This window comes from Carassius gibelio, chromosome A21, assembly GCF_023724105.1.
Source record: "Carassius gibelio isolate Cgi1373 ecotype wild population from Czech Republic chromosome A21, carGib1.2-hapl.c, whole genome shotgun sequence".
Classification (NCBI taxonomy): Eukaryota; Metazoa; Chordata; class Actinopteri; order Cypriniformes; family Cyprinidae; genus Carassius; species Carassius gibelio.
Window position 1 is genome coordinate 15,860,006 of NC_068391.1, and position 14,634 is coordinate 15,874,639.

At 37.7% G+C, this 14,634-nt stretch overlaps 1 protein-coding gene across 1 annotated transcript in view; it reads right to left on the bottom strand.

Annotated features, from left to right (window-relative positions):
* Positions 1 to 14,634, bottom strand: part of LOC127941659 (collagen alpha-1(XXIII) chain) — a 93,811-nt gene that overhangs the window by 8,220 nt on the left and 70,957 nt on the right. The window contains exons 6-28 of the mRNA XM_052536976.1: positions 11,225 to 11,251; positions 11,064 to 11,090; positions 8,351 to 8,377; positions 8,154 to 8,180; positions 6,335 to 6,394; positions 5,557 to 5,673; positions 3,864 to 3,890; positions 3,689 to 3,715; positions 2,910 to 2,963; positions 2,769 to 2,831; positions 2,598 to 2,633; positions 2,434 to 2,508; positions 2,319 to 2,354; positions 2,176 to 2,220; positions 2,013 to 2,102; positions 1,876 to 1,929; positions 1,731 to 1,787; positions 1,577 to 1,603; positions 1,422 to 1,490; positions 1,270 to 1,332; positions 1,141 to 1,167; positions 1,006 to 1,059; positions 328 to 414 (exon numbers count right to left, since the gene is read on the bottom strand). Of these exons, the coding sequence (XP_052392936.1) occupies positions 328 to 414; positions 1,006 to 1,059; positions 1,141 to 1,167; positions 1,270 to 1,332; positions 1,422 to 1,490; positions 1,577 to 1,603; positions 1,731 to 1,787; positions 1,876 to 1,929; positions 2,013 to 2,102; positions 2,176 to 2,220; positions 2,319 to 2,354; positions 2,434 to 2,508; positions 2,598 to 2,633; positions 2,769 to 2,831; positions 2,910 to 2,963; positions 3,689 to 3,715; positions 3,864 to 3,890; positions 5,557 to 5,673; positions 6,335 to 6,394; positions 8,154 to 8,180; positions 8,351 to 8,377; positions 11,064 to 11,090; positions 11,225 to 11,251 (1,176 nt within the window). The remainder of the gene's footprint in view (positions 1 to 327; positions 415 to 1,005; positions 1,060 to 1,140; positions 1,168 to 1,269; positions 1,333 to 1,421; positions 1,491 to 1,576; positions 1,604 to 1,730; positions 1,788 to 1,875; positions 1,930 to 2,012; positions 2,103 to 2,175; positions 2,221 to 2,318; positions 2,355 to 2,433; positions 2,509 to 2,597; positions 2,634 to 2,768; positions 2,832 to 2,909; positions 2,964 to 3,688; positions 3,716 to 3,863; positions 3,891 to 5,556; positions 5,674 to 6,334; positions 6,395 to 8,153; positions 8,181 to 8,350; positions 8,378 to 11,063; positions 11,091 to 11,224; positions 11,252 to 14,634) is intronic.

Sequence of the window (14,634 nt, forward strand, 5' to 3'; positions counted from 1 at the left end):
GGTCTATGCCAAGCCATCCTGAGAGTCAGATCTCATGGGTGTGGACAAGGGAACCCCAAGCACCAGGATGGAAATATCGAAATGATGAGGGCACACATGAAAAAAAATACTGTACCAAAGGGCAGGGGGCATCTGATGGAGCCCTTGCCTCCCCACCATGTTCTCTAAACCAACTGGTGTCCTGTCAGTGAAACCCAACCATGTCAAATTTTATCTGTTGAAAATTATTTCAATGCACGCACACAAAGCTGACTTTGCCATACACTTGCATTGAAAAAAAAAAAAAAAAAAACATTGTAACAACATTCACATGGTTTTATGACATACCACAGGACAAGGCTGATCAAGCCCTGGAGGTCCCTGCTCTCCCTTCTGTCCTTTCAGACCCTTTTTTCCTATTGAGCCTCTTTCACCCTGCATGAAGAGCACAGTGGAAAGGTATGCTTAAAAATGAAACTATTTTGAATAAAGCTGGTCAGATTGTACTAGTAAAGCATAAAGAACTTATTTTAAAATAAAATACCATATATGTAACCGAGAATGTACATCCATCCGAATGGTATGGCAGAACAACCCCCAACATCAGGGTCTTGAATAAAACTGAAGGGGGTTATTCTGCGATAACAAACGGCTGAGTTCAAAATCCCATTTATTACATGCCTACTTGCCACATAAGTATATCATTTGACAAAATATTGATTTGAGTTGAAATATTTAAACGCAAAGCTTCCATGAAGACAGCAGTTGCGAGCAAGCGGCAAGTTCAAACTAGACGGATATTTAAGGGAAATGAAGTAGTCAAACCACTTATTACACAACATTTTACCATATAAATTATTATGGCAATAAAATATATTGGTTTAAGACAAAACTATTTTAAAATCTTACCAATATGTTATTTTATAATTCATCACAGCGTACAAACCTATTACACTAAACCTTATTAAATGCATACAAAATGTAATCACTGGAAATGAACAAAATAAATAAATAAAAATCATTAACCTTCTCCCCTTTGTCTCCTCTGTCGCCCTTTTCTCCTTGAAACCCTGGGAAACCCTATCACAGGAGAGCCAAGTTCAGTAAGAAAAGGCTTCATATACTTAACAGTACATAACTAACAGCATAATGATTACTTACATCTAAACCTGGTTCACCTTGCTTCCCCTTGAAAACAAAACACGATGGCAAAAGAAACAACAGTAACAGGTTATTTGTAGTCAAATAACTACTTGTTAACTTGTCTTTTTAAGGTACAAAAAAACTCACCTTATCACCTTTTGCACCTGGCAGGCCTACCAAGCCATTAGACCCTGGAAAGCCTTGAAGACCCTAAGCACAACAAGCAGAATTGTATCAAACAAGCCTTTTCATATATCTACAAGTGGTTTGTGCATATTGGTTTTTGCAGCAAATCTTACCCGCTGCCCAAGTGGACCTCTCTCTCCAGCATCACCCTTTTCTCCTTTAACTGACTCACCAGGATCTCCCTGTGTTACATTTAAATTTGTTAGATTTATGTTAAATATTTCAGTTCCCATGAACAACAAATTTCAACAGTGTTTCAGAGTCTGACCTTGGGTCCAGGCAATCCATGATATCCCTGAAAGAAATTAAATGGAAAAAAAAATAAGTCAACTATTCTTAGCTTTCCTTGACAAAATGCTTCTAAACTTTTTTTTTTTTATCTTATCAAAAATCAAGTAAGGAAGTATTAAACTATTCCGTACAGCAGGCCCAGGGGGTCCAGGTGGCCCTGGTGGGCCAGGCATAGAGATAATTTGGGCCTACAAGAGAGTTTGTCAAAATTAATCCAATTAAATTACATCTGGATAACATATGATCTAAATATAAATGTGTGTGTTTTAAACTCACCAGACTGTCCTCAAGCCTAGAGTCTCCTTTATCTCCCTTTCGCCCTGCTTCCCCCTAAAATGCCACAACAAATCAACATATATAATGATCCTGAGGGTTGCCATAAACATGACATGTTGATTGTTGGTAATACTCACTGAAGGCCCTGTTAGCCCAATTTCACCCTTTTCCCCTCTGGCTCCTGCTGCTCCAGGCTCTCCTGCATCACCTCTCTCTCCCTTATGGCCCTGGATGAAACATCAAGCTATTTATTGAGTACACTTGTATAACTAAGTATAATCAGACTGTGTATGAACAAACCTGCTTTCCTTCAGGTCCTGGTGCTCCAGGTAAGCCCATTTCTCCCTGTTACAGACATGTTTGCGATATATCTAAGTTGTATAGTGTCCCAGCAATGGTAATTGATGTATGACAGTGTAGTTCAGTGTAAACTAATAACTCACTTTTGGCCCTTGCTCCCCTGGAGGGCCTGGAGGCCCCTATTGGTACAAACAAAATATCAACACATAGAGTAATTACTGAAGAAAACAGAAAGGTAAATTTTCTAACTGAATGTACCTGTAGAGATTTTAGTCTAACAGCCAGATCAGCATTCTCTATGAAGCCAGTAGCTCCTTTCTCTCCAGACAAACCCTGCGAGAGAGACAGACGAAAATGACTGTCAACCATCTATGATGATCAAAAAGAAATGTAATGAATGAAAGATTTGGTTAAATATTCACCTGGGGTCCTGGATCTCCAACATCTCCCTTTTCACCCTAAGGAATCAGGAATATTGTATCGTTTTAATATGTGCACTTACTCATTAAACTGACCTTAATGCGACTACATCTCTTAAACACTATAACTCCATCTTCTTATTATGATTACCAGCTTCTCAACAGACAGCTTACCTTCATGCCAGGGGATCCATCAATCCCTCTCTTCCCTTCAGTACCTGGGGTGCCCTTATCCCCCTATATACCAAAAAACTGCATAATAATTAAGGTGGTCTTTGTGTGTAAGAAAACAGAAAAATAGGGTGAAAATCTAACCTTTTGCCCTACAGGGCCTTGTGGGCCAGGTATTCCATTGACACCATTCATACCCTTTAGAGAAAACAATGGATATTTATTTTGTTGGCAAATAAATAGTAGTGAATGTTACATGTATGTATAAACAGTCTTTGGACAATTCTGAATACTTAAATCTGCACTGACATCAACATGTCGGAGTTTGTTAGTGCACATTGCTAGTCTTGAGCATAATAATTAATCTTTTAAGTAAATCCACAAGAATTTTTTTTTTGTTGTTGATTTGGCAGTAGCGTGTGCAATTGCGTGGGGACCAGGAACACAATTTCTACCAAGGAGGCCCCACAGACAGCACTATGGCCTCCAAAACTATAAACACACCTCTTTGTCTTGGTAATCATTAATCAAAATCTGAAAATCTGTTTGCACTCAGGAATGACATTGCCTTCTGATGACATCAATTTGATCATTTATTTATTTGTATTTATTTACTTACTTATTTAAACTTCTTTTATCAAACTGGTACCAATAATGATTAACAGGTCCAAATATGTTTTTCTTATTTTCAAATGACATCTATCATTTTTAGTATCATTTTAGGTATTTCTAGTACTTTTTTGTGTTTTGCTTTAAGCATTTAATTGTACTATTTTCCACTTGATTTGATATTTTGTTGTTTTGATTATTTTAATATCAATGCAACATTCATGCAATTTTTAATTCTGGCTGAAGAGTCCAGATACTTAAGGGACCACTGTATGTGATTCACATATGTTCGTAGGCACACACATGTATATTACCTGCATGCCTGGTGGCCCTCTTGGTCCCTGTAGGGAAAATGTTATTAAGATATAACATAAGTCAATCTCATTTAAGCAATATTACTTAATATGATACTAAGTTGTAGATAAATATTAAAATATGAGTTCATAAAAAATAGTGTGTGTGTGTGGGGGGGGGGGGGGTTGTTTGTACCTCATTTCCATCTTTTCCAGGAGCACCCTGTTATTTAGAGAGCAAACATAACATATGAGTTATTTAAAGAAACAGGTTGTTGACTGTCCACTAAATGCTAGACCTTTTTATCTATGATTATAAGTATTTAAATCTAATCTTTTTCTTTTCAATCAAATTAATCATCAAAATTATCCAAATGTATCTAAATTATGTGATGGCAGCCCTTAAGTGACAAAGGTTCACAGATGAGGTTATTCAGCTAATGGGAGTGTAACTTTAGAATACACCAAAACAACAGTAAACAACCACACAATGGCCTTTTAAACATCTATTTCAGAATGTTCTGGCAGTCGTCATGTAAGCTTCCAAGGATGTATTCAAACTATCTACGGATTCAACACTTAAGAAATATTGCATAACATTTGCCTAAAATATAATTAATTTGTACATCTTTGTGTATTCCTGCAGACACTGAACAGAAACATCTACTGTCTTGATATGTGCCACAGTACCATGTCTGTTTGTCATGTTCCACAGCACTTCTGAGAAGGACAAGGCATGGCATCAGGCCTAATGAGGTGGTTTCACTTAGGCATACCCCAATTTGGGATACAATAACAGGAAATGGCCTTTGAGCTTCTTGACCCCAGAACATCTGCTCCCAATATGAGGGAGAGAGCAGGGTGAGATTTTTTGCCCTTCATCATAGCGCCATTCTTTATTTGGATTAGATGTTAGTCTTAAAAAGAAAATAAAGTGCAGAACATATGTTGGGATAAACTGGCTAAAGTAAAACATTGGGAGTTTACTACAAATGCATAAAGCATCATAGTTAGATACTCTGGAGCTACAAGCTCAATCACTAAGTATCCCACCTCAGACTGTTATACTGTATAATGCATTACTGTGAACAGCATGTGGAGGCTTCTTATTTTTGAGGTGATGGAAGATGAAACAACTATAAACCTATATTGTTAAAGCAAGTCTTTTCAAAGTTGAGGATTATAAGGAGGCCTTGACTAGGTAATATTAAAGAAACTTGGGGCTGAGCTCTTTGTACTTGGATTAAGGCTGTGACACACCAAGCTGACAGCAAAGAACTAGATGGCCATGTCATTATGAAAATTAGAAGAGCCAAGAGCCTTGTGTGTGTCTTTGTTGTTTGCTTGTTTTAGTCACTTTAGGTTGTTTTTGTTGTTTTTTAGGTTTGCTAAGCTTCACAGCCAATCAGAGTGGTCGATCTCACCAATTCAACATGCTCAAACAACTAAAGAACTGCTGATGGTGGTGCTACTAGTACCAGCAGTGCAGAACACATGCAAAAATGGGGTCAGCATTAGCTGACAGCTGACCATTGACTTGGTGTTTCACAGCCTTTTCCCCCAAGAAATAACCAAGAACACAACAGCAACCACAAAGCAATGCACAAGAACCCTACTCAATACACTCAATGATGTATTCTACAGCTACCTGTCTTAAACAGTCATGTATTTTTAAAACCAAGTCACTGTGATATGGGAGCATCTGCCAAGATGCAGTATGTCTGAACCCAACACAGGGTTCAGCTCAGTGAGAAGCTGCACCTGGTCTTCTGAGCAGGGTCTTCAGCACAGTGTGACTCATATATGAGTCACAACAGCTGTAGAATGAGTGAGCTCAGTACAGACACAGGCACACGAGACCATGTGAGATAGAAAGAGAGTTGTCTCACTGGTTCTCCTGGGTGGCCCTGCGGCCCATCTCTGCCGGTGTTTCCTGGAGGCCCTCTGGGACCAGGTGTTCCTGGAGGTCCTGGGGGACCTGGGGGTCCAGCCTGACCTTGATCACCCTACAGAAAGAACATACTGAAACTGTAAGTTTGGTTGTGGCAAATGCTAAAATAGTTTTAAGATTCAAGGACCAGATATCTATGAAGAAATGTCTGTTCCAAAAACAATTCTCAATTAACAATGCAAGACACTTTAATGGCTAAAAAAGGCAAAAGGTTTTTTTTGGCTTGATTATTTGCTGTGGTCTTTTAAACATGTTTTCGTTTCTTTTGTCAATAAACACAACAATTATCCTCTCTTTGAAATTCAAAACAGGCATGCACAACATTGTAAACTGCCAGATGAGCTAATTGAGGCCAAGGACACAAGAAATGGAGAAAACTAGAAAAGCAGCAATGCATGCACAAGTCTTTTTAGATGCCTGTGAAAAGTGTGGTGGTCAGCTGTAGCCAAGAGAAAGCCATGCTCAGAGTGAGAGAAGACTATCTGACAGCAGAGGAAAGGTAATGAGAAAGATGGACAGAGTGAATAAGAAAGAAAGCAGAGATGCGAGTAATCACAGCTGGAGAACCAGATATTCAGCCTGCACCATCTTCCCTCAGCGTAAAGGGTTGTGGGAACAAAGTAGAAGTGGAAAAAAACGAAGTGAAATGAAGTAAGGTATGAAGGCACACATGTTTGTGAACATGAACAAGGGATGATAGGCTAAGAAGGACAAACCTTAACCGTGAGAATCTGATTACTGAGCAGGCCTGCAGAGGCAGTGTAGGCCGGTGGTCCCTGGGAGGTCAGAGGTCATATAGAAGAAAACGGAGGCAGGAAATGACATAAGTGAGAAAGAGGAGATGATCCGGAGAATGACACTGTTACGATACATATACTGGAGGGGGATGACATCTTGTATTGTACTTCTGTGCAGAACTGAGCTTCAACTTGAAATTGAATCCTGTGAGAGATATTCTGGCTATTCTTCTGTTTTAAGAAACCAAGCCCAAATACACCTTCTGGATATGATTAACTTTCAATGGGCGCACATGGCGATGAGGTTTATGTTTAGAGTTGCGGTTAGATAGGCCTGCAACGGATTCACAAAGAAAGGCTACTTTTTCCCAGGAGAAACTTTTTCATGATTTTTCTTTCTCACAGATTGCCAAGGGCTTCTTTTCTGTTTGTGCACAAAAACGTACTCTGCAGAAACTGTATTGAAATGCTGTAGTGAACAACAACAGCACGGCTAAAGTACATTTCTACCTCTCAGCAGAAAACGGGTGCTTGCCCACCCACTACAACTTGCCACCATAATGCTAAAGTGATCTTCATGATTCCCAAGATATTGCCATGGAGTTTTTAATTGGTTGCTCTTGTTTTCTGGGTGGTTGCTAGATGGCTTTTAGAGGTATTCTGGGTGTTAAGTATCTACGATGTGATCTCTATAAACCTTCAAGCTCCAAGACTTTTAGAATTTTTATTTCTCCAGAAATTTAAACGAGGATTTATCAAGTCAACATGCAAAGTTCCTCTTCCTCTTGACAAACTGCTTTTCTAATTTAAAGATATGTGAGTTTCTTTGAAATTCAATTAATTGTAATGCTGCATCCTGTTTGCTACAAAAAAAATCAAATCCAGGAACCAAACTAGAATTTAAACAGCATTCTCAATTCAGTTCTGTATAGCACACAACCCTGCATACGTTTTTGCAGAACATTATTTTCGGCCTCCTCAGATGCCACAAAAACTACTTTGTGAGTCCTGTCTGCTGCTTTTTTTTCTCGGCAAAGGGCAAAAGTCACAAGTCAGGAGTAAGCATAAGGTCAACTATCCACCTGCACTACAAACCCAAGTCTCGCCATCTGGAAGGAAACATGGCTTTAATCGACTTCCAGGTCAAGGGGTCCTTGTCCCATGAGAGCTTTAATGGATTTCAAGGGGTCATACTCCTCCTGCTAACTGCAGTTGAAAAAGCACTAATTTGGCTCTCACATCCACACAAAAAGAAGAACACAGCCCATGGGAGAGGCTGTTTTCCTTTTCCTGACTGTTCATGTCCCCACTCTTAGTGATTTGGTTCATGTTTCACCAGTCAGACTAATGCCATGAAGCAAAAACAGTGTAGCGCATACAACATATGTTCTTTACATAAAGAAAGAGAGCAGCCAAAGCACGTGTTTCTAATTGTGCTGAATGGTCATGAGGTATGGTGGAAAAGAAGCATAGGGAGCCAAATGATTTAAATGATAGTTCAAGTAGATATAGATAGAAAAGTGGTGCAATCTTCACTGGTAAATTCCTGATTTGTCAAGGCGTGGTGGCAGGGGTACAGTGATGGGTACCACATTGAGGTTGTAATTTGAATTTGAGTTTAACAGATTTTACCTCTGTTAACACCATAATGTAAAACTGCTAGGAGCCAAGCCCTGCCATCTGGAAGGAAATGGCTTTAATTGAATTGCAGTTCAAGAGGCATCCTCAGATCAGAACAATCAGGACAGAGAGACTTCTTTAGAGACTGAGTATGATATTAGATGTTTGTGACACTCACCCTGGGACCCATGTCTCCCTGGTCACCCTGTGGAGAGAGCAGCTCTTAGCTCTTACTTATTTATAAGTTTATTTGAAAGTATAGTGAAGTAACAAGCTCAACATGCTTCAATTAGAGCAAATCTATCATTGTTATGACTTGATGGCTCCAGAAATTGCACATTTATCATGCAGGAATGTTTTGTGGGGAGAACATACCTTCTCTCCTTTCGGTCCCGGCATTCCCTGGCAAAAGAAGAGAAAGATTCAAAGGGACAGATTAAAAATTGTTCTTAACAACGCAGACTATTTCCATTGCAAACCACAAGTCAGACCTCTTACACCCTCAGAAAAGACTGGCAGATGTTTGAGTGGTTGAAGTGTTTGAATGAATGATTGAATAAATGAAAACCAGTATATCACAAACTATGAAAAGAAAGATATAGAAAAGTAAAGATAAAACAATGTTATGGCATTCCATTCCTGTTGACAGCAAAGATTCTGGCGTATAATTTTGAACGAGTGGACAGCTGGTTTGAGGGAATGGATGATATTATTCTGGTTTTATTCTGTACAGCGGTCTGCACAGGAAACTTAGCTGTAGACCGCAAAAACAACAAGACACATTCTGATTATCACCGTTCCATCGTGCTCTGTGGTGTAGTGTTCACTGCAGTTCTTCAAACACTGTAATTTTGTGTGCTGTTTCATAAGTGTGAGCTTCGTCAAAAAAAACAATGCAGTGCTGTTGTGGTATTTTTCAAAATATGTTAAACGTGAGAGTCTTGCCCAAGTGCTGTTCATGTTGACATGGATTTGTGGGTAGTTACGAAAATGTACAGCAGGAATCTTGGAACAGTTTCTGTCACTGTTTATATTTTTAAATGGATTGGAGATTGAATAGATTTAATAGATTAGAGGGTGTTGTTGTTGGACCCAACAATGACGGCAGTAGACAAATCACTTGATTTTATCCTCTGATGCTTTGATTGTGATGGAGAAGATACATGAGATGATAGTCATTCCAACACACAGATGGAGAACATTTGCATAAGGTTGAGATGTGCATCTCTCTTGTTATGTAAAGTCATTTATACGGATCTTCTTCTCCATGTATGCCCAGTCAAAAACACATCTCTCTTTCTTTAATCTTCAATGGTCCTTCAAGTAAACACTCAACTTTTAGTCCTTCCACTTTTAGCAACAAAAAAAAAAATCCTCTTGAATGTGTTTTAAACCGGTGACTCTAAACTTTGATGTAACTGGCAAAAACTGTTTGTGTTCCACTGATGTGCTTCACCAGACTTGTGTTCATTTCTGAGCAATTAATTGCTCCCATGTTTACCCTTCGAATGGGTTTTAAAAGAGGCATCAACCACGGAGGCACTGCTGGCCTCCCCCATGTAAACATATACGGTATAAGAACATTTTGACTTAATTTGGGAAGTTAGGTGCAGAACTGGGTTCTTAGTAACTGCTAGTAAACACTGAACTTAAAGGGATACTCCACCCAAAAATATAAATTCTTTCATCATATACTTATCTTAATGTTTCAAAAGTGTTTTAGTGCCAGGTAAATAAACAAATAACAAGATTGCAAGAATAAATGGGTAATATTTTGAGAATAAAGTTAAAACTATGAGAATAAAATCGTAACAATACAAGAACAAGATCGAAATATTTTTAGAATAAGTCAATTATGGGAATAAAGTCAAAATATTTTGAGAGTATAGCTGTTATTGCACATAAAAATGGCCTGGATTGGAAGCACTGGTAACTGATTTGAATATATGTGGGATTATTAGCAGATACCATACCATGAGTTATATACTCACAGAGACAGTATGCTTGAAAATAATATTTCACGTCTTCAAATGCATTCATTATTTTTAGTGGGCCAGCCACCCAATAATATCTTTAAGCGTTGTGCTTTTGGTACTTTTAATATAAAACATTATAGTGAAATACAAACAGTTCTCTAAATATGACTTTAATCTCGTATTGCTATGACTTTCTTTTCCTTTTTTTTCTCATACTACGACTTTGATATCATAATGTTAAGCCTTTATTCTCAAAATATTATGGCTTTAGTTTCAAAATATTATGAATTTAATCTCATATTGCTAAGACTAAGTCATGACTTTATTCTCAAAATAATTTTTTGAGTTCTTCAAAGTATGACAAGAGGGTGAGTAAATGATGATAGAATTTACATTTTTGTATGGAGTTTCCATTTAATTTTGATTGTACCATTTGTTCTTAAGGCAAAACCTTAGTCACAAGACATCTGCAATATGTAGTTGCGAAATATGATATTTAACTTTATTAATCCAATAAGCGGTCTTCAAATTTGCATAAAGAAAAGACAGTGAATTTAAGCTTTTCTCGTTATTCTTTATGGTAATAAATGATATGTATTTAAAAAACAATACATAATCGTGAAATACAATAATATATGTATTTAAATATGTAATTCATATTCAGAAACTGCAACTAAGATAATGAGTAATAAATACTAAGAAACTTTATAATGAAAATCTTTAATGCTGCTTTTGTAAATTATTATTTAATAACGTAGGGTTACATTTAGTTAAGTTTAATATTTAGTAGTGGGTTAATTGTAACTCAGTGCCAATTTTCACCACAACTATGCTTTTTAACTTGTGCACAGCTTTTGCATCTGGCACCTAGAGTAACCTGAGGAATTAGATCTAAACACTACTTTCCAGCATTGCACTCTTGTGAATGAGGTGATAGACTGAAGTTTACCTATGCTGTACAAACCAGGAGGTGAGGCTAGTTTATACCAGATGTTGCTGTTATGGCTTTGTTAGAAATCTTACATGTATTACAAACTGGCCAATGAGTCCATGACAGAATTACACAACACACAATAATACAGATGCTTTCAGCTTGAAAAAAAAAAACCTACCTGGCTGCCATTTGGACCTGGAGGTCCCTATAACAAGAGAGAAATTATTATTACTATTATTTCATTTTTACAGCTTAATGAGCAGTGTGTTACAGGGTGTTAAACTCATCAGCCTACAGATGACTGGAGTTGTACTTACAACTCGATGATGTTGTACTTACAGGTTTACCATCCATACCCATTGGACCCTGAGAGAGAAAGAAACAGAAAAAGACTCAAATGAGTTTTTATGGTTATGTACTTGTACATTCGATTTAAATTTTCTACTTCGATTATTTCTTCCCAATAGTGATTTGCATCTGAGTAAAATGGCTATTTGAATAAGGCCGGGTGGGGACTTGGTCCTATACATCGGATGTTTTTTGGATGGAGGCAGATCTAAATGCAAGCCTGCTGTTGATTGTAAGAAAGGGGCGAGGTTTAAGCAGATTCAATGTCTAGAGATGTCCGGCATACATCACCAAAGAGAAGTCTGTCATTGCACTTATGACGTTTTTATAAAAAATGATGAGGTAAAAAAAAAAAGTGACATGCATGGATTAATCGTTCACAATAAAACCAATACCATACAGGTAAGCTTTGATGGATTCTTAAACCATTATATTTTTGTAATAATAATTACCGTATTTTTCGGACTATAAGTTGCACCTGAGTATAAGTCGCATCAGTCCAAAAATTCGCCATGATGAGGAAAAAAACATATATAAGTCGCACTGGACTATAAGTCGCATTTATTTAGAACCAAGAACCAAGAGAAAACATTACCATCTCTATGTCTTCAGTGTAGACTACAGGAGCCCTGAGCGGTATAGAGCGCCCTTAGATGGTAATAGGCTGTAGATGGTAATGTTTTCTATTGGTTCATTTCTCTTGGTTCATTTCTCTCTGTTCATGTCAAATTAAATTTGATAAATAAATCGCACCTGACTTTAAGTCGCAGGACCAGCCAAACTATGAAAAAAAGTGTGACTTATAGTCCGGAAAATACGGTAGTGGACCCATCATCACTGGCTTCATTAATCTCGAACTTAAGGATAGGAAGTCGCTGTCAACTGCATTGAAATTTTAGTCTCTGACCTGTCAAAAATATAATACAACATACTTAACAAAATGTGAACGTTCTCTGATCAAAAAACCATATAGGAATCTTTAAGATTACTTACAACAGAACAGCAACACCTTTTACGGACGCCTGTTTCATGAACAGAGGTAATTCTGAATTTGCTATGACAATCTGCCACTTCTGAATCAGCTACTATAAGAGTGTTTTGTCATTAGTTTAGGAATTTGCTACTGAATCTTCAAATGCGGTGTTTTGCACATTTAAGAGAGACGGGGCATAGAGGACCTACAAAAATTTACAGTATTTAATTTTTTTTATTATTTTTTTTTACATTAAATCTTATCAACATTATTTTATTCTGAATCGGGGAATGCATACAATAGATCTGTCTGTCTTGGTCTGGTAATGTGAGCTTGTACTTTCACAATGGACAAGTGACAAGAGAGCATGTTGCACATGTCAGTCTATTCTGCGTAATGTAGAAGAAACGGATGACTGGTGTGGTGATGGTTCTGAGTGCGGTTGGAAATCCGGCAAGGGCCACATGTGGTGCAGTCTTGCACACGGTTCAGTTGGAGCAGCTCTCTTGTTATGCTTGGAGAGACTTCACACAGGGCTATATTTCCCAGTTGATCTTTATGCGGAGAGGAGGCTGCCAATGCATGCAAATGATCGCATCTGGATTGCGATGGCCTGTCAGGGAGGCTTCAGACAACTAATGCCTCTTTTAAAAGCAAAGCTATTGGAAAGAACAATTACTCTCTGTTCTGTACGAGTTGTGTAGGTGTAGAGGTTAAACAATTTGAGAACAACTTCTTTTATATATATCTATATGCACTGCGTGCGTGAACGCGCTAATGATGTATTCTGTCAGCACGAACAGGGTGCATAGAGGTATGTAGATACATACGCTGACAGGCAGGTAGGAAAGCTATTTAAAATGCTTGGACCAAGTGTTTTGATTGGACTTACATTTCGTCGTCCTACACCTTTGACAGAATATATAAATATATAAATACAGATAAATACATTTAGACCATCTAACTTAATGATTGGTATCGGGATGTGAAGAGACTTTCAACCAGTATAACAAAAAATGTTTCTGAAGACAATCACATATTGCACCTTTAAATTAGCTTATCTAATATTGATAATTGGAACTAATCTTTCTGAGGTTCATGTTTAATAGGTAGGTTATGAATACAGATAGATTATCTGCCTGTGTTATTATATATAATTATATATGCATACAATTTTCAATCCCATTATATATATATATATATATATATATATATATATATATATATATACTGTGTAGAGTACCATATAAACCTTTGATATTTTGAAATGTTTAACCCTATCAGAACCAGTTTACACTTAATTTAATTAAAATTTAAGCACCAAGTAAAAGACCAGATTGATTCAAAGATATATGAGATATGGAGAGTGTTTCCCATACAAAGAAGTAAATTGTTAAATTAACCACCATAGTATGATTCAGTGTTGGAGAAACAGACTAGCTAGTCTCAATTTTGTCGCACCTCTTGACATTTGAACCGTGTTGGTTAGGAATGCTTAGCCTCACTACGTCAGACTTCGTACTTGCGCTCAATTTTAGATCTCTTCTGTACTCTGTCTTAGATAGCGACCTATCTCCCAGTTTTCCTCCGGCTCCAAAACAGCTGGCCAATCAATGAACAGAGAGTGGGCTGAGAGCCGTGACGTAGACGCTAAGTGCTGAATTTAGGTTTGTAGTTTAGGTTAGGGAAAATGAAAACGACAGCAGACACAGAGACACGGGATGCTATTCGCTCTGTTGCGGAGAATATTCCCGCCATTTGCCAGCTGAAGCCCTTAAAGGAAGAGTGTTTGTTTCACATTTTGAATGGAGGTGAAGTTGTGGCCCTACTCCTGAGTCCTGACAGGTTTTAGGAAAAATTTGATTTATCAACTGTTACCGATCGTTAGCGAGAAACTGGGGAGGCAAAAGTACGGCAGGGCGATAATTGTGATTGTAAACTGCCATGTTCCATCAGGTATTTTGCTTGATGGTTATGTTTTCGCAGCATTCCTGTGTTCACAGTGGAAGTTCGAGGCGGCTGTGCTGGCGAATAACACACGTCAAAACCAAATATTATGTGATTGGCTTAAGAGTAAACCAATGATTTTAAACTTCAGACAAGCGCCCCCCACGAGAAAGAAAACGCTTGTCAATTATGCCCTTCCAGACTCTGTCTACGAAGCAAAGCGGAGTAGCAGAGTTTGGTATTACCAGGGTAAGAAATGCTGTTAATGTTGGATAATTGCTGTAAATAACATAACATATGAGGACTGCTTCGCTATGTGTGTTCTCTGTTATTTTACAGGTTTGTTTAATTTACCCAGGGATTCCCCTTTGGTACCAGAGTACAGTATGTATGCTAAAAATGTTGCGTTAATTCTATTATATTAAAAGACAGAATGAAATTTAGGTATGGAATTAAAGATATAGATTTTACTACATGTTAG